This window comes from Paroedura picta, chromosome 9 (genome assembly GCF_049243985.1).
Source record: "Paroedura picta isolate Pp20150507F chromosome 9, Ppicta_v3.0, whole genome shotgun sequence".
Lineage (NCBI taxonomy): Eukaryota > Metazoa > Chordata > Lepidosauria > Squamata > Gekkonidae > Paroedura > Paroedura picta.
Genome location: NC_135377.1, coordinates 12,110,546 through 12,130,284, shown reverse-complemented (window position 1 = coordinate 12,130,284; position 19,739 = coordinate 12,110,546). Strand labels below are relative to the sequence as shown.

The following is a 19,739-nucleotide window of genomic DNA, read 5'->3' as shown; positions in this document are numbered from 1 at the left end:
GTGGGGCTGAGAGAGAGAGAGCTCTGAGAGAACTGGTGAAAGGGAGCTGCGACTAGCCCAGCTGGCTGCACGTGGAGGAGCAGGGAGCCAGGCGATCCTAAAACGGCCGGACAGGTGGGCAAGTGACAGTTTGGAGGCGGGTTGCCCAATGTCTGCCACCATCTCGGGACCCTGGGATTCCTTCCAAGCGCTGGCCAGGGACAACCCTGCGTAGCTCCCGAGATCTGAGTGGATCAGGCTTGCTGGGGCTATCCAGGTCAGGTGCCAAAGGAGAAAAGTGCCAGGTGTGAGCCAAAGGGTAAGAAGCCAAAGACCACAGGGCTTTCAGTTAAAGTGGGACAGGCTTCCAGGTGCCCCTCAGGAGGCATGCAAGAAGAATGCAGGAAGGGGATGGGGTGCAGAGGTGGGTGTGTTTTTTTTGGGGGGGCGGATAATTATTCCTTAGTTGCAACCTCAAGGTTTGGGATGTTATGGTGGCGGGAATTGCTCGGTCCCTTTTAAGGCTCGGCTTGTTGCGTTGTGTGCCCCTGGCCAGGTTGGCAGCGATGGAAGAAGGGAGTCTGGGCACCCTGCAGCAGCGGGCCACTGAAATGGAGCACATGGCCGAAGTCCTGCTGACCGGGGAGCAGCTACGGTAGGAGATCTTTGCCTTTTCCCTCTCTGTGACTCGAGCCAACCGTTGTGGTGTGCTTTTTTTTTTAATAAAAGGAAAATTCTTTGTGCTTGCGCAACCAACGCTAAGCCCGTCTCTTTCTGTTCCAGCTGACACAGATCGGGTGCCCCACCTCCAGAGCTAGCTGCTTGGGGTTAGGGCTGCTCCTCCTGTGTAGTGCAAAGGTCAGGGGGCTTCTCTGAGCCGCGCGGCGATGACGGGTGGCTGGGTGCCAAGAAGGAAAGGTCTCCGAGACTTTTAATAGCTGGGTATGTCAGAAGGACTTCTGGCAGGTGTAGCAACTGCATGGAAAAGGCGCCCCTCCCAAACCACTGCCCGTCCCAAACCCCTGCCCCCAATCCTTTGCCATTAAAGATGCTGGGCCAACCCCGATGCTTTGTACTAGTGATGACCCTCATTGCACCCTGAGCTTGGATGGCTCAGGGCAAAGATGGTTTGCATGTGGATGGGAGAAAGCCAATAAAGTTCAGGATTGCTCCACAGAGGCAAACAATAGGAAACCAGCTCTGTTCGTCTTATGCCTTGAAGACCCTGTGGCAGCCGTTCTCAACTATTTTACCACTGGGAAACCCCTGAAGCATTCTTCAGGCTTCGAGTAACCCCAGAAGTGGCGCGATGGTGCAGAATATGGTTGGGAAGTATAGCTGGGTACACGCCCACCTGGAGACCCTCCCCTGCCTGCCCCCTCCAGGCCCATCATTGGCCATTTTGGGGTGGCTGACATGGCTATATATGGTCATATCACCTGATAAATGTTTAACAAATTTAATATATATATATTAAAAACAATTAAGTAGCTCCCACCCATTCGGGAAACCCTTCCAGGACCGTCATGAAACCCCAAGGTTTGACGGAGCCCTAGTTGAAAAAGCCTGGCCCCTATGGGATGGCTGTAAATTGACTGCAACTTGATGGTACCTCACACGCACACAAACACACGCACACTAATTACAGCAAGCAGAAGAGGTGTGCTTTGTAATATGAAAACCCAACCCTGCAGCCAAGATCAGTCATGCAACGCTAGCTTATTTTTATAGGGTGCTGGATTTAGTTTTGTTTTCAAAGGACATGGATATGTTTCCCCCCCCCCCTCCCCTGGGGCTCAAGGGGACGGGCGTGGGTGTCAGGAGAGAAGAACAAAGGATGGGGGGGGCGTAAAGCCAAGGGCCCACCTATGTGGCTGCTGAAAACCGAGCCAAGTTATCTTCTGGAGGTTTTACCTGTTCCGTTCCTTGCCAGCTTTCCTCTATAGCCATAAGCCTTAAGGATTCCTTTTTGAGAAGACCACAAAACCTGACATTTATATATTGCGTCCCATCTTCGTTTCCTTTCCCCTTTCCAACTGCAGTCTTATTCTTTCAAGAAGCCTGCGGGATAGGTTAAGATGAGTAGGAGTGAATGACCGGCCAGAGATCATCCAAATGCACTTTGTGGCACATTTGAACCCTGGACTTCCTGGGTTCTGATGCTCTCTTCAGTCTACTAGTACTCAAATTGAGTTGAGACCCAAATAGGGCAATTCTCTTTCAGCAGGAATGCGAGGCCAGGAAAGAGGAAGTGAGGACTTGAGGGAAGAGGCTTGGTGGGAAATTTATTAATTTATATCCTGCCTCTCTCTGTTGAGTGAAATGGCCACACTGTACAGCGTGCTATTGATGCATGCATGCTAAAAATGCAGATTAAAATGTACCATTTGCGATCCAGACTTGGCGTATCAGAGGGGCCGACTCTCCGAAAATGTTCCCTTTTCAGTTCCAACAGACTGGTCCACAAGAGGTGTGCCTGGCCCCAACCAGGGTGAGGGCCTTTTCGGTCCTGGCCCCTACCTGGTGGAATGAGCTCCTGGAGAAGATGCAGGCCCTGTCGGAGCTCTTCCTCCCAGAATTTGATTGAGGTCAGGCTGCCAGTAACATCTAAGAACCCCCCCCCCACACACACAGTCTCCCTTGTAACATCTATACTGTGGTATACATAAAAATTAATGCGGTACAGGCTGCTAGTAAGGATGCAGGGGCAGTTCTGCTGTCTCTTTTGTGGTGCTTTAACTGTTTGTTTTATGTTATTTTATCATGATGTATACCACCCCGAGATGGCTGGGCCAAGAGGGGCAGCCCTTGAAGTCTAATTATAATTAAAAGTATAAATAAAACTGGTTCACTGTTAATCAAAATGAGATTCTTGTGCTTTGTGTTTAATCAAAATGAGATTCTTGTGCTTTGTGTTTAATCAAAATGAGATTCTTGTGCTTTCTGTTGGGATGGTGGAAAAGCTGCATGGAATTGCTTTGCAAGTGGATGTCAAAAAGCAGAGCTGGGTTAGAAGTAGGTCTCAGAAGAGCTTATTTAGCCACTTCTCCCCAATGGGTGGGGAAAGTTATTATTACTACTAATACTAATAATTATTACTATTCTTATAGCCCACCTTTCCCAGTTGGTTCACGGCTATATTGCAACACCAATCCCCTTCTCCCTTTTATCTTCACAACAGCCCTGCAAGGTAGGCTAGACTGGGCATGTCTGACCGGCCCAAGGTCACCCAACGAGTTTCCATTGCAAAGGGCAGAGTCTACCCTGGCCCTTCCAGCTCTTCGTCTGCCAAGCTAACTGCTGGAGCACGCTGGCTCGCTTTACACCACGCTGGCTCTGGTGTATAGATAACGCTCAAAAGAATTCCCTTGTGGTATCTGCAGTAATTCTTAGAAAAGCTCTGGAGCGCATGCCAACGTTATATTGCAGGTGGGGCTCAAGTTGAGAGCCGTTTCCTTAAAACTGCCATGATCCATTGCAAACTTGGACTTTCCTGAACCTGTTGAAATGAGTGAGTTTAGGCATCTTGCATTGTACTTAGGATCAGGCTGTAGGGCAGGGTTGGCCGAACTGTGGCTCTCCAGATGTCCATGGACTACAATTCCCATGAGCCCCTGCCCATGTGGGCAGGGGCTCATGGGAATTGTAGTCCATGGACATCTGGAGAGCCACAGTTCGGCCAACCCTGCTGCAGAAGAATGTCTGACTAGGGGAGAGTTGACCTGAGAGACAAACGAACTGCGGACAAACGAAAGATGCGTGGCTTTAATTTACAACTTTTAGGAGCTGATCGAGGCCTGAAGTGTAAACTTTGCCCTTGAACAGGGCCGGAGAAGAGGACCAAATAATTGTGGTTATGTCTAACACGTCGATAAGGGCTTGCTTTCTCAGTTGGCTCAGCGCCACCTCTGTTATTTACAAAGCGAGCAAATATTTATACAGCGGGAGAAAAACTCCTGGAAACTGCCTGGCTCCATTTTAGGTGCGGTGTTTTGCTTCTGAGGCATTTGTCCCTTACGCTTTTCTTGGGTAAGGAGGTGGAAGGTGACTTCTGCCCTGGCTTCAGCCGAAGCCTAGCGAACGAAGGCAGGGTCAGGACACCTTTGGCTGATAATTATGAGGGAAGGTGCTGTCAAGTCACAGTCAGCTTAGGGAAGCCCCTCATGAGGCATTCCAGGCGAGAGACGTTCATTATTATTTTTATTATTATTATTTGCATTTATTTCCCACCACTCTCAGCGAAGCCGGCTTGTGGCATGTTACCAGATGAAAAATAAAATACAAGTCCCCTAAAACCCCCACTAAAAACACAACAGTTAGATAAATACAAAACCAGCAACAAACACGGCTGCAAACCAACCCCCCACCTACCCACACTGGGGACTAGGGGAGAACTGCTGACCACCACTGTTAAATACCTTCTGTCAAAGGCGGCTTGCCATTGCGTGCCTCTCTGGCATGCCCCTGAACTTCCTTGGTGGTCTCCCATCCAAATCCTAACGAGGGCCAGTTCTGTTTACCTTCTGAGATCGGGTTGGCCTGGACCGTTCAGGTCAGGGTGAGATATTTTTAATCCCTTTTATTTAGAGTTGGGCCTCTTCTACCCACCGCAAGGTGTGATCACCTAGAGCAGCCTTTTTCAACTTTTGACTGTGGAGGAGCCCCTGAAATATATATTCAGGCTTTGAGGACCCCCGGAAGTGATGTCAGCTGGCCACACCTCCCTGCCACGACCCCCAGAAGTGACATGTCACTGGAATTGACATCACCAGTCACACCCTTCGCCTTCCTTTCACTCTCTCCCCCAGCCTTTACTACCGCTATAACATCTCTGCCTCATGTTGGCTTGAAAGAATGGCAGGAGCTGAGAAGACAGCCCAGAACACAACCCAACTAACTCCCTCCCTCTTTGGTATTTGCACCCAATTCCCTAGCTTATGGCCAAGTCCATTAATGTGAGAGGGGGAAAGGCTGCAGACCCACTCTAGAGCTCTCACAGACCCCTGGTTGGGAATCCCTGACCTGGAGACCTGAGAGCTTGGCTTGTTTAATTCAGTCAGCCTCCGCTCTTCCTTTGATGGGACACTTCAGCGGTGTGATGTTTGACAGAAGAATGCCTCGTGTCTTGGGGAAGGTGGTTTGGACTGATTGGCCTCTGGTTTATGAACTTCATTTGGAAAGAAAGAAGCATGTGGGTTTTCAAGAGCTATCCATGCTCGCTTCGCAAGTCAAAGGCTGGCCCAGCGAAAGTCTTCCTCTCCTTGTTGGCCAGGTGGGCTCCTTGCCAACCTCTAGGTGGGGTCTGGAGCTCTCTCCTAATTCCAGCAGATCTTCAAATTACACTGATCAATTTCCCTGGTGGACAGGACTGCTTTGGAAGGTGGACTCCGTTGGGTTTCATGCCTGATAAAGCAGGAGGAAAGGCTGAGGGACTTGGGAATGTTCAGCCTGGAGAAGAGGAGGTTGAGAAGGGGCATGATTGCTCTCTTTAAGGATTTGAAAGGCTGTCCCTTGGAGGAGGGCAGGGAGTGGTTCCTGTTGGCAGCAGAGGAGAGGACCTGCAGCCAATGGGTTTAGATTGCAGGTGGAAAGGTAGTGTCTGGATATCTGGAAAAAATGGTTTATGGTAGAAGTCATTCAGTGGTGGAATCGGCTCCCTGGAGAGGTGGTGAGCTCCCTCTCACTGGGAGTCTTCAAGCAGCGTCTGGACATATTTGTTGTGCCTTTGATCTAGCTTTAATTTAGCAGGTTTTAAAGAAAAAATCCTGCCCCTTCTTGTGCGGAGCTTTTATCCTCACAGTGAACACCTTGTGAGGTGGTTTAGGCTGAGAGAGGGGGGGGGGGGGGAGAGAGACTACCCCAAGTTCACCCAATAAGCTGGGTACCTCAACCTGGGTTTCCCTAGATCCCTATGTGACACTTTAACCATTGTGCCATATTGGAAATACCACCCTCCAAATCAATACTCTTCTCCAAATGAATTTTTCAAATGTTTCATTGCTTTTTGTGTGTGTGTTTGGTGGTGGTGGGGGGGTTCCTTTTTGGTATTAGATCTGCTCAGTGACATTGCAGCTAAAAGACTTGAGCAAAATGTGAGCCACTGTTAACTGTCAGCTGCTGCAGTTGTGGACCGCTTGCTGATCATCCCAGCGCTTTATTTCACAGGCTGTTGGTGAGCAGATGAGCAAATGAGTTGAAGACGGCACAGAGGGAGGAGCCGTAATAACAGAGACGGAGAGACAGGCTGCATTCCGTGTATACCGTGCATACTTAGCTGGGGCAGATGCTTATATTAGACAAGACCTCTCAGCCTTGCTGAGGTCTGGCAGTACAAAGTTCAGGTCATGAGACAAGGCTCAAAAAATAAGAGTAAATTCAGGAGCCAGGGTCTAAGATCTCTGCCATGTTCATTCTGCCATGTAAACTCAATAGGTGGCAGGATACATTGCGGGATGGGGAAGAATCCCTTTACGGGAATTAAAATAGTAAATAAGTTTGTTGTTGCAGCCTGATGCCATAACAGGCAGAACAACAAAAATGAAACAATTACAACAAGTATGTTAACAAGCAACAATTAAAATTGAATCTGTTTTAATTATTGTTCGCTGACATACTTGTTTTTAATTTTAAAAATATTAAAGCTTAATATAAAGAGATTTTTGGAAGGAAAAAAAAAGAAAAATAGCATGCAGTGGTACAGTTGTACAATGAACATCTTGGACTCTGGGTTGCATCAGAGGCAAATCTTTTCCTGATGGACGTAGATAATAGTATAAACGTGGCTGTGTCCAGTGTAACCATCGGGAATACATATGCCAAAAGAAACTTAATTCGATCCTCATCTGAACCAGAAATCAGAACAGTATTGATTCAAACTATACTGTTTTGTATTTTTTTACAGGAAGTATATTCTGTTGGTTTCACTAGGACTTGCTTCCCAAGATGTAGGGTTGTTGTTCAAGAATAATTATGATGCGGTGTTCAGCAACACTGTCAATTCCTGTTTCCTTCCCTTTTTGTTACCACAAACGTGACTGAAGAATGCTGCAGGTGAAGAAGCCATTAGCAAATGTCGGGGGGGGTTCACTTTTTTACTATAAGGTCACATGGCAGACAATCTTCCTACAGTGGCCACATTTTAAGAAAACCTCAAACTTTTTCTGATTCTCATTACCGATGTTACATGCAAATTTCAGCTTCTCCGGATTATTTTCTCAATTTTCACATTAAGGTAGTTTTTTCCCCCCAAAGAGTTTAAGTGTCAAACGCTATATTTTTTGTTTGCCAAGAAAAGAGACGTTTGCTGCAGTATGTTGAAGAAGAGCATAGGTAAAGGTAAAGGTATCCCCTGTGCAAGCACCGAGTCATATCTGACCCTTGGGGTGACGCCCTCTAGCGTTTTCATGGCAGACTCAATACGGGGTGGTTTGCCAGTGCCTTCCCCAGTCATGACCGTTTACCCCCCAGCAAGCTGGGTACTCATTTTACCGACCTCGGAAGGATGGAAGGCTGAGTCAACCTTGAGCCGGCTGCTGGGATTGAACTCCCAGCCTTATGGGCAAAGCTTTCAGACGGCTGCCTTACCACTCTGCGCCACAAGAGGCTCATGAAGAAGAGCATAAAAAGCCATTATTATTTTGAAGAGCCTCATTAGTCCTTCTCTCCCATTCCTGAGCAGTCCGCATCATCAGAAGAAATAAAACAGATCTCCATAGTGCAGGTTGGAATTACAGTGTTCAGCACTTAGTGATGTCACAGGCACTGTCCAGTAGGTGTCTGCAATACTTGCTCATTTCCCCCCCCCCATCAAAAAGCTGGATGTCTGAATGCTAGAAAATGGTAATATTGCCATAACAGCAATGCTGTTCTGTATGAATGTGTTTCAACTAAGGGGGCCTGGAGGAAAAACACCTTCTTTGTTAGACATTTAACGTGTGGTCAGCTGAAGCATTTCATGGTATGGAAAGGTCCATGCCATCACCTGATAAATAACATCCCATTAAGCTTCTGTTAAAGGGACAAGACATTTTTTTTCCTGCCAAGAAACTGGCAAACCTAATTTTAGTCCTGTGCAATCCAGCCTAGAAACATAGATTCATAGAATAGCAGAGTTGGAAGGGACCTCCTGGGTCATCTAGTCCAACCCCCTGCACCATGCAGGACACTCACAACCCTATTGCTCATCCACTGTAACCTGCCACGCCCTTGAACCTTCACAGCATCAGCCTCTCCGTCAGATGGCTATCTAACCTTTGTTTAAAAATCTCCAAAGATGGAGAACCCACCACCTCCCAAGGAAATGTGCTCCTGTCCTTTTAATAGAGGCTTCACATGTGGAAATGGACAGTGGAAACTGTTCATGGCAAAGAGGTAAATAATATCACCTGGTAAATAAGGACATGATACGAGGCAGGACATTTCTCCCCCAATCTAGTCATCAATCTCAGCCGCTTCATACGTGTACAATTTGCAAATAAAGGGTCCAAATCTGACCAGCGAGTGACTTATGTTAGAACTCTGTTATAGACCAATCGGACAGCTCCGTTGAGGGCCAATCAGGTTCCTTGTCAGGCCAGCTCACATGTATATAAGTTCCATGAATTCCTATGTTTGCTGTTTGGTGTTTCTTGTTGGAGTTGGTTTTTAATAAAGAGCTGATTGTTTTCGAAGAGCCTGTCCGTGTCTGCTGAACCCACAGGCTTAACAGTATGTGATCAGCCAATAGTAAAGTGACTGGTCCCCATTAAGATGACACTCAGTGCAAACAAGGTCTTAATTAGGGGTGTGCAACTGGATATGGCTAACCCAATCAAATGCTTGGTGCTTCCAGGATTGGATCGGCAATATCCAATACCACAACCATTGCATGCCAGAGACCTTTCTGGGCCCGTTCTCGCAGACTCAGCCTTTATTGAGTGGGAACATGTGTGATTTGGACCTGTTCCTCTTTAAAATAATTACTTGCTCCCTTCTCTGCAGCGCTACTTGGTAGAGTAAAACTGTAACATGTGCTCTGTGATCTTTTTTGTTTTGGAAGAGCAACTTTTTAAACTGGAAAATCTGAAACTTAGCAAAGAGGGATATGAAAGGAGAGGACTGGAAGAAGAATTAAAACTTTCAAAGGCCAGCCACTTGGAGTAATTAATCATTCATGCAGTTTTTGCATTATGCAAACCATCTGCTTCAGGTTTCTGGAGGAGTCCAAGACATTTCAAGCAGGGTTTCAGTGGCATAAATCTCAGCTCCGAAGACATATGCATGGAAGTTGTTGTTGTTGTTGTTAGTTGCGAAGTTGTGTCCGACCCATTGCGACCCCATGGCCTCCAGGCCTTCCTGTCCTCTACCATTCCCCGGAGACCATTTAAGTTTGCACCGACTGCTTCAGTGTCTCCATCCGTCCACCTCATTCTCTGTTGTCCCCTTCTTCTTTTGCCCTCAATCGCTCCCAGCATTAGGCTCTTCTCCAGGGAGTCCTTCCTTCTCATGAGGCGGCCAAAGTAGTTGAGTTTCATCTTCAGGATCTGGCCTTCGAAGGAGCAGTCATAGAATCATAGAATCATAGAGTTGGAAGGGAACCTCCTGGGTCATCTAGTCCAACCCCCTGCACTATGCAGGACACTCACAACCCTATCGCTCATCCCCTGTAACCTGCCAGTCAGGGCTGATCTCCTCTAGGACTGACCGGTTTGGAAGTAACCCACCCCAAAGTTTTAAGGCACTTAGCAGGTTGTTAAGAAGGGCTGTCGCCACCAATCCTGAGAAATCCATGCAGCAATTCAGTGGATCGGCAACCTCTGCAAAGAACACAGTAGTGAGATTTTTGCCACTGTTCTGTAGCATATTTCAAGTGTTCGAAGCAGGCCCAGGGGAAGGGTCTCAGGTGGGCATGTGCACAGCTCTGCTTCCCCACCATATTCTGCACCATCGCACCACTTCCAGGGTTTCTCGAAGCTTGCAAAATATTTCAAGGGTTTCTCAGTGGTCAAAAAGTTGAGAAAGGCTGGCTTAGTGGACAGATGTATTCAAGAAGATCTCTGTGTTGCTGTTTTGTCACATCCCCCTCCCCCCAAACTCTAAAGTAAGATGCTGAAAGTTTAAAGATCTAATAAAGAAAATATTTATTGCTACCTTTAAAGTGCTTGGTTGTCCAGGCATAGCCATGTGCCACTGGCCTTCCCGGCGCTGGCCAAGAAGCTTGAGAATAATTGACAAAGTTCTCCAGTGAGGTTAACAAATCATTAACTTGCAAAGAAACGGGGTTGTTCCTGGCATCCGATTTTGCTCTCTGGCCAGAATATGAACGTTCAGTCACAGCAGCTTCCCTCTGGCATGATAGCGTAGGACAGGGGTAGTCAAACTGCGGGCCTCCAGATGTCCATGGACTACAATTCCCAGGAGCCCCTGCCAGCGAATGCTGGGAGGGGGCTCCTGGGAATTGTAGTCCATGGACATCTGGAGGGCCGCAGTTTGACTACCCCTGGCGTAGGAATTGTGCAAGGTGAGGGGAAAGTCCTCGAGCCTACACTATGTTTGGCAAACCACATTCCGCACCACAGTTGCTGTCAACCCTTGACACGCTCTCGTCTCTTGCTAACATGTGCTAAGTTGTCCCTAGATTTAGACCAACTTAAAAGCAGTTCTCATATCTTCGTTCCGTTGCGGTCTTGCAGTACGATCCTAAGCAGACCTGCTTGGAATGCTACTGAAGTCTGTTCAGCAGGGCTTACTCTCAGGAAAGAGTTCCTAGAATTGCCATGTTATATAATAATCGAGAATGTGAAGAATTAGGCAGCTTTTTTCAAAAATTTCAGGAGCACACGGGCGCGGCTCTGATTCCTTCTCCCCGCCTTCCCGCAGTAAGAAGCTTCCCGGGCCGCAAGCTTGCGGCCTGGGAAGTTTTTTACTGCCGGGGGGCGGGGAGAGGGAGCCGCGGCCCGGCGCCATGGCCTTCACGGCCCGGCACCGGGCCGCGGCCCGCAGGTTGGGGACCACTGCTCTACACCACAACCTTCACGTCCCTTAGAGGTCTCCCATCCAAATACTAGCCAGGGTTGACCCCGCTTAAGCCTTCGAGATCTGACAAGATCAGGTTTGCCTTGGCCATCCTGGTTAGCGCTTTGACAATCTACATGTAGATGAAAAACTAAAAAAACAGCAGCATGGGTCCAGGTACGGACCATAGACAGTTTGTCTGCAGACACGAGGGGGTCCTCCACATTTAACACTTCCTTTAAACTGGGACGAGGGAGTTCAGATTGCCTCAGAATAGAGGAATGCTGCCTTTGCTTATGCCGTCAACAAAAAGAGAAGGAAAACCTGGCGATGTGGGCAACCGACAGAGACGCCAGACTCCAGGTAGGAACTGGGAATCCCCTGGGATTACAGCTCATTTCCAGGTGGCAGAGATCAGTTCCCCTGGAGAAAATGGCTGTTTGTAGCATCATACTCCAGTGAAGACCCTCCCAGACCCAAATCCTGCCTGCTCCTGGCTCCACCCCCAAGGTCTGCAGGTCTTTCCCAACCCAGTAACAGCCATTGCTGGGATAACAGTTGTTGTTGCAATCGTAGCCTAAAGTGAAGAGCAGGGGTAGTCAAACTGTGGTCCTCCAGATGTCCATGGACTACAATTCCCAGGAGTCCCCTGCCAGCGAATGCTGGCAGGGGGCTCCTGGGAATTGTAGTCCATGGACATCTGGAGGGCTGCAGTTTGACTACCCCTGGTGAAGAGGAAGAGGAGAAGAAACCAGGCAGATTGTTAGAGAGGGGAAGCAAATGGCATCGGGGTGGTACGTGAGGATTGTGCCACTGCTGGAAAAGAAGGAAATGGAAGGCAAAGCCAGTCAGGCAAGCAACAGGGAATGAGAGCATGACGGAGACACCTACAGCCCATCCTCTGCCCAGCGGGCAAAGTTGTTCATCCTCACGCCCCCTCTTTTGATCTCATACCCAGGGGTTGTACTCCCAACTTTCAAGTCAACCAGGCTTCTGCGTTATGTTCCCAGTACCATCACGGTCTGCACATGTGGTGGTATGATAACGAAGTACACGGAGTCTCCATTGTAAATCAAGGGGGAGTTGAGATCTAATGATCAGGTCAGATTGGCCTCGACCAGGGCCAGGGTTTACTCAGCTCGGTAGGACGCTCTGCCGCAAGAGATCAAGGTACTGCAGGACCTTAGACCAAATGCCGGCAGGGGCTCATGGGAATTGTAGTCCATGAACATCTGGAGGACCACAGGTTGACTACCCCTGCCTTAGACAGTTCCGCAGGGCCTGGAAAACAAAATGGTTCTGCCAGGCCTAAGACTGAGCCTTACATGAACATCTTGCTGCCGATTACCTTACCTGTAGCCATGACCATTGACCCTGACTCTTTATGACAAAGGAAGAAGAAGAAGAAGAGTTGGTTCTTATATGCCGCTTTTCCCTACCCGAAGGAGGGTCAAAGCGGCTTACAGTCGCCTTCCCTTTCCTCTCCCCACAACAGACACCCTGTGGGGTGGGTGAGGCTGAGAGAGTGCTGATATCACTGCCCAGTCAGAACAGCTTTATCAGTGCCGTGGGGAGCCCAAGGTCACCCAGCTGGTTGCATGTGGGGGAGTGCAGAATCGAACCCGGCATGCCAGATTAGAAGTCGGCACTCCTAACCACTACACCAAACTGGCAGGATAAAAGTCAAAACAAAAAATATAAATATTCCAGAATGTCTTCTTAGCCTCTATGCACCAGGCAGACAACATTCCTAGCGTTTGTCCAAGGCTGCCTCCGTAGCAGGCACCTCACACCAGCACAGCAAAAGAGGACCAAATCCAAATGTTTTCAGACCAGGCATGATTACAGGAGCTAACTTCAATGGCCATGTGGTTCACAGCTACCAGAGTGTAGAGGTTCCTCCTGGACCGTACTGACTTAGAAGGATGCTCATCTTCTGTTTGGGCTTCCCCCCCTCCCCAGTGTTCGCCTCCGCTTTTAAAGGCTATTTTCTTTCGTACCGCAGTCAAGTGACAATTACGTTTTCATGTGGCTGAGATGTAAATAGAAAGAGGAACTTGGCTTTGGAACATGACAACCGCTAGCTGCTGAGGGTTGGCAAATGGATGTGAAGCCGCCTGTCCGATGCCAGGAGCGTCACATTTCCCGTTTGCCTCCTCCTAGGCCTCCCAGGTCACATATGTTCAGTGTCCTACTTGGGATATTCTTGTATCCTGGGCGGGTTGTATAAGAGTTGTATGCTGCAAGCAAAAGAACAGTAAGAAGCACTCAGCAATGTTCAGCCATCCAAATTGACTGCCTTTCTTTAACCACTATATTTGCAAACGCCATAGAGCAGGAGTAGTCAACCTGTGGTCCTCCAGATGTCCATGGACTACAATTCCCATGAGACCCTGCCAGCATGTGCTGGCAAGGCCTCATGGGAATTGTAGTCCATGGATATCTGGAGGGCCACAGTTTGACTACCCTGCAATAGAGGTTTTAGACCTTAAATGCTAAGTGATTTGCAGTAATCCCTGCATGTGACACGTGAGTGGGTAAATGGGGTTTTGATGTGCCAGTTATTCAAGACAGAAGGAAGCTGCTAGAAGCACCAGGAAGAGACATTAAGGTAAAACAATACATAATGGCAAATTAGATCTGCCACTGGCCCAGGTGCGGTCCCATTCTTTGTTATGCTTAGGTGGGAACCACTGTCCTGCCCTGCCCTTCTGTGCAAATGATTGCATTACCCCTGTGACAGCCAGAAGACCTCTTGCTGAAGATCTTGACTTCACATAGAGTCTGTCGGTTGTCCTATCACGCAAAGCATTCTGGGTAGCAATATGTTTTCCTGACCCGTGTTGCTTATAATGAACCAGAAATTAAAAAAAAATAGAGGATTGCAGCCGCTTTTCCTCCTGGCACAGCGAAGAGCCCATCTTGGGCATATCAAGCTGGGAGAAAGTATCCTCAAGGGAGCAAGATGTCTCCAGTTGAGCCAATCAGAAGAAGATTGTTTGGAAAATATGAGGAAGTTTCTGATCTAACTATGCTAAATAAACATTTTGTCCGATGCCCCCTGCAGGACACTCATCGCATGCTTCTGAATCATGCACACTTCGGGTCTTGCCCATTCCAACAGACCATAATCTCCATACTGGCAGAACGGCACCAGCGCAATGAGGAAATCTGGGCAGAGCCTCTCTCAAGAGGCTAGTCAGTCTCCTGGTTATGATGTAATGCCGTGCTTACAAAAGAGGCAAGCTATGTTAAAATATTCCATATTGGAATCGACAAAGATATCAGTACAACTATTGCCTTGAACGTTCCCCTTTGCTCTTACAGCCATGTGGGAGGCTAGAATTCCAATCAGCTCAGCCAACTGTGATGGAGTAAAATAAGCTTCAAGAAGTATCGTGATGGGGAATTTTGGTGAAAGGGCACTGCACAAACAACAGGCAGCCAAGGCCAATGAGCAAGTAGGAAAGGGCAGATGTCTCTTAAAGGACCCCTGCAATTGTTTGTTTGTGTGGCATAAGTTGTGGGGCTGTCCTTGTTCTCATTCAATGGACGTGATGCCCAGCCACTGAACCATGGTTCCCTTTAAGGATGGCACTCTCACACTGTATTGATCTCCTTACTGAATTTCCCCCCACTTAGCCTCTAGAGAGCCTCTTGTGGCGCAGAGTGGTAAGGCACAGATGCTGTCTAAAGCTCTGCCCATGAGGCTGGGAGTTCGATCCCAGCAGCCGGCTCAAGGTCGACTCAGCCTTCCATCCTTCCGAGGTCGGTAAAATGAGTACCCAGCTTGCTGGGGGGTAAACGGTCATGACTGGGGAAGGCACTGGCAAACCACCCCGTATTGAGTCTGCCATGAAAATGCTAGAGGGCGTCACCCCAAGGGTCAGACATGACTCGGTGCTTGCCTTTACCTTGCCTTTACCTTTACCTTTACCTTAGCCTCTAGAACAGGCTGGCAGGGGCCCATAGGAATTGTAGTCCATGGACATTGGAGGGCCGCAGTTTGACTGCCCCTGCTTTAGAACCAGAACAGAAGCATGCAAGGGGGGGGTCTTAAGATTCTACCAGCCACCCTTTTTGAAAATCAAGATATTTGCAACCATCTTGGGCAGGGGTAGTCAAACTCCAGATGTCCAGCATTCGCTGGCAGGGGCTCCTGGGAATTGTAGTCCATGGACATCTGGAGGGCCGCAGTTTGACTACCCCTGATCTTGGGCATTAAATTCCTGTGCTGTGAACCTCTGCCTGTGGTTTTCTGTACGGAGACTGGGTTATGTGCTCACACTTTCGTTCTTCACTCTGCATGTAGTTCTTGTAACTTTTGGCAGCAGGATGGCCTGAATCATGCGGTAATGCGAAGCTTTTTAATGCAAAGCTTGTTAACACTTCTCTGGGAAAATGACTCCTGGCTTCCAGCAATGTGCGGACGCTTGTTCCCTACACAGACTGGAGCATATTTATGTGTCTTAGCGTATGGTGTGGAAAGCTGCCTCTGTGTCTCCTCCTGTTCTTCTTTTCTGTTGAGCCAACAACTGATTTCTCCATCTGCCAGGCCTAAAATTGACTTTGTGTTCCTGGGGCTTATCTCATCTGCTGATTTTCCCCAGCACAGGTTAAAAAGTGTGGAGGTGCTGAAATTAATTTATTCTGGAAAACAGCACAAAAGCCTCATCCCCCCCCCCCCGGAGGTAGCTTCAGAGGGTAGAAGAAGAAGAGTTGGATTTTATACCCCACTTTTCACTGCCTGAAGGAGTCTCAAAGTGGCTTACAATGGCCTTCCTTTTCCTCTCCCCACAACAGACACCCTGTGAGGGAGGGTGGGGCTGAGAGAGCCCTGATATTACTGAAGAAGAAGAAGAGTTGGTTCTTATATGCCACTTTTATCTACCTGAAGGAGTCTCAAAGTGGCTTACAATCACCTTCCCTTTCCTCTCCCCACAACAGACACACCATAAGGGAGGTGAGGCTGAGAGAACCCTGATATTACTGCTCAGTCAGAATAGCCCTATTAGGGCTGTGACACACCCAAGGTCACCCAGCTGGCTGCTGGTTGTAGAGTGGGAATCAAACCAGTACACCACGTAGCTGTGTGAGTTTGGAGTCTGCATCATCTAGGCATGGAATTGGGATCGTTGTGAGTTTCCTGCTCTCTGCATGCAGGGTGTTGGACTAGATGACCCTGGATGTCCCCTTCCCACTCTATGATTCTAACAGTTTCTACTCCAGGAACACCTTAGGGACCAACTGGATTTTCAAGATATGAGCTTTCAAGCTGACAGATCTGGCCTGATCCTGCAGAGCTCTACTTAAGTTCTTACTGGTTATATGTATGGTGGACAATTGCATGATTCAGTGTTTATACCCACCAATCCTTCCTGCTGATGGAAAGCCAATCTGTCAAGGAGAGGGGGTCAACTAGCCTTCTGTCCAACACTGGGGGAATATGGGAGACATCACTCACAGTGTGAATGTTGTTTGATTCACAGGCTCCGCCTGCATGAAGAAAAGGTAATCAAAGACCGACGGCATCACCTCAAGACGTATCCAAACTGCTTTGTTGCCAAAGAGCTCATTGACTGGCTGATTGATCATAAGGAGACCACGGAGAGGGAGACCGCGATTAAACTTGTACAGAAATTACTGGACCGTAGCATTATCCACCATGGTGAGTGAAAAGAACGGGCCTTTATTAAATTCTTTAGCATTAAATTTGTTATAAATCTGATTTTCCTTCAAGGATCTGCTGAAGGTCATCTAGTAAACTTCATGGTAGATTGGGCATTTAGGCCCAGGCCTGGTCAGTTCATACATTATGGAGTACACAGACTGGGCCTGGGTGGACCCCATGTATGGTGGACCCAGGGGTACCAGTCCCCAAGTGGGACTTGAGGATACCCTGGTTTTACACCTAATCTCCAGGCAACAGAGATCCTGGAGAAAATGGCGGCTTTGTAGAGTGTATTCCACAGCAAGCTCTCAACAACGCACTCCGCCAGGAACCTGGGTGTGATCCTGAATGCTTCCTTTACAATGGAAGCCCAGGTCACAAAGGTAGTGTGGCTGGCATTCTACCACCTCCGCCAAGCCAAGCTACTAGCACCCTACATGGACCCAGAACACCTAGCCACAGTGATCCATGCGACGGTCACCTCTAGGCTGGACTTCTGCAACTCGCTCTATGCAGGCCTACCCTCATCCTTGATTCGAAAACTACAACTGGTGCAGAATGCTGCGGCCAGATTTCTCACTAAAACATCATGGAGATCCTGCATCCGGACGGCACTCCAACAACTTGGCTGGCTCCCAGTTGAATTCCGGATTAAGCTTAAGGTTCTGGTAATCACCTTTAAGGCCATACGCGGTTTGGGCCCAGTGTATTTGAGAGACTGCCTCCCCGCCTATACCCCCAAGAGTCTTACGCCCCGCCACCTCCAACTGGCTGCGGATCCCTGGCCCCAGAGAAGTGCGTCGGACCTCAACAAGGGCCAGAGCCTTTTCGGTCCTGGCCCCCACCTGATGGAATGAGCTCCCTGAGGAGATCAGAGCCCTGCCTGAACTTCCACAGTTCCGCAAGGCCTGCAAGAGGGAGCTCTTCCACCAGGCATTTGCTTGAGGCCGACCGACTCAGAACACCTGCTGGTCCCCCAGCTGGGTGACCTTGGGCTCGCCACCGCACTGAGAAAACTGCTCTTACCGAGCAGTAATCTCTGGGCTCTCCCAGCCCCACCTACCTCACAGGGTGTCTGTTGTGGGAAGAGGAAAGGGAAGGCGACTGTAAGCCACTTTGAGACTCCTTTGGGTAGAGAAAAGTGGCATATAAGAACCAACTCTTCTTCTCCTTCAGTAATATCAGGGCTCTCTTGGCCTCACCTCCCTCACAGGGTGTCTGTTGTGGGGAGAGGAAAGGGAAGGTGACTGTAAGCCACTTTGAGACTCCTTCGGGTAGAGAAAAGCGGCATATAAGAACCAACTCTTCTTCTCCTTCAGTAATATCAGGGCTCTCTTGGCCTCACCTCCCTCACAGGGTGTCTGTTGTGGGGAGAGGAAAGGGAAGGTGACTGTAAGCCACTTTGAGACTCCTTCGGGTAGAGAAAAGCGGCATATAAGAACCAACACTTCTTCTTCTGATGTGGGTAACCCACTGATGGCTAGTGTGTGTGTTTGTGTGTGTAAGTAAGTAACTTTTTGTAGCCATATCTTGCAGCAAAGATTTTTGTGTTGTTTTGCCTTTGTTTACAAGTTTGAAATAGTTATTACTGGGCGTTTGACTACCTTTTGTGACGTGTTACCATTTCTGGTTTCACTTATCCGTAGAAAACAGCAAGAGTCCAGAGCAGTTTGTTAACAAAATTTATGGCAAGGAGATGAGCTTTTGTGAGTCATTGTTCAGTTCTCCAGATATAGCTAGAATGTGAGTCCATCTGTCCTGTATCATGGAGACGATTCACTGGACCGTAGCATTATTCACCTCCTAATGTCATTTGACACCTGAAATTACTCCACTCTCCAAAATATAAGGGCAGATGGACTTATAGTCTAGCTCGGGGGTAGTCAAACTGCGGCCCTCCAGATGTCCATGGACTACAATTCCCAGGAGCCCCTGCCAGCATTCGCTGGCAGGGGCTCCTGGGAATTGTAGTCCATGGACATCTGGAGGGCCGCAGTTTGACTACCCCTGGCTAGCTGTATCTGAAGAAGCACACAGTGACTCATGGAAGCTCCTAGCCTGTCGTAAATAATGTTAGTCTTTAAGGTGCTCCTGGATTCTTGCTCTTTTCCACTGCTACGGACAGACTAACTTGGTTACCCGTCTTGATTTCACATGTTACATTTCACTGCTGATTTCATGTACTTTAAATTTCAGTGTGTGACGAACACAAGGAATTCAAGGATCTCAAACTTTTCTACCGGTTCAGGAAAGACGATGGAACGTTCCCTCTGGACAACGAAGTCAAGGTGTTCATGAGAGGACAAAGGATCTATGAAAAGTATGTTGCACCCAATTCGGAGGGAGAAGTGTCGTTATCGGCTTTCCCTGACGAATGCCCAGCAAAATTGTGTTGCTGCAGACCAAAACCCTAACTGAAATGCGCAATTTCTTTGCCTGTATATTCTTACAGGAAATGTTATACTTGAACAAATACGGAGGCAGAGGAAAATAGCAGACCGGAGGAGCATGTAAATAAGATTTGAAACAGATGTTTTCATGGAGAAACAAAATATCCTTTCTTGATTGCATGGGTCAAATGAAAGCTCCCCAAGATAGGATTGGCAGGTCTGGGTTGGGAAATACCTGGAGACCTTGGGGGTGGAGCTGGGAGTGGGTAGAATTTGAGGGGAGACGGGACAGTGGATAATAATGCTATGGAGTCCCCCCTCCAAAACAGCCCTTTCCTCCAGGGGAACTGATCTCTGTAGTCTGGAGCAGGGGTAGTCAACCTGTGGCCCTCCAGATGTCCATGGACTACAATTCCCATGAGCCCCTGCCAGAAAACGCTGGCAGGTCTGGAGATTAGCTATAATTCCCAGGCATCCCTACCAGGGGACTTGCATCCTTACCTCAAGATGTTTAATCAGGGGTAGTCAAACTGCGGCCCTCCAGATGTCCATGGACTGCAAATCTCATGAGCCCCTGCCAGCTGGCAGAGGCTCATGGGAATTGTAGTCCATGGACATCTGGAGGGCCGCAGTTTGACTACCGCTGAACTAAGATTGTCCATCCACCACAAAAACGCACACCTCCCCTCCCGCGACACAAGCTTCGT

At 48.5% G+C, this 19,739-nt stretch overlaps 1 protein-coding gene across 6 annotated transcripts in view; it reads left to right on the top strand.

The window, feature by feature from the left end:
* Positions 1-19,739, top strand: part of DEPTOR (DEP domain containing MTOR interacting protein) — a 52,337-nt gene that overhangs the window by 499 nt on the left and 32,099 nt on the right. For 3 of the 6 annotated variants that reach the window (XM_077351589.1, XM_077351593.1, XM_077351590.1), the window contains exons 2-4: positions 536-634; positions 16,461-16,639; positions 18,839-18,962. In XM_077351589.1, coding sequence (XP_077207704.1) covers positions 546-634; positions 16,461-16,639; positions 18,839-18,962 — 392 coding nt within the window. In that variant the 5' untranslated portion in view covers positions 536-545. Of the gene's footprint in view, positions 1-7; positions 299-535; positions 635-16,460; positions 16,640-18,838; positions 18,963-19,739 lie in introns of those variants that run through there. The other 3 variants (XM_077351588.1, XM_077351594.1, XM_077351592.1) reach the window with 3 other exon arrangements.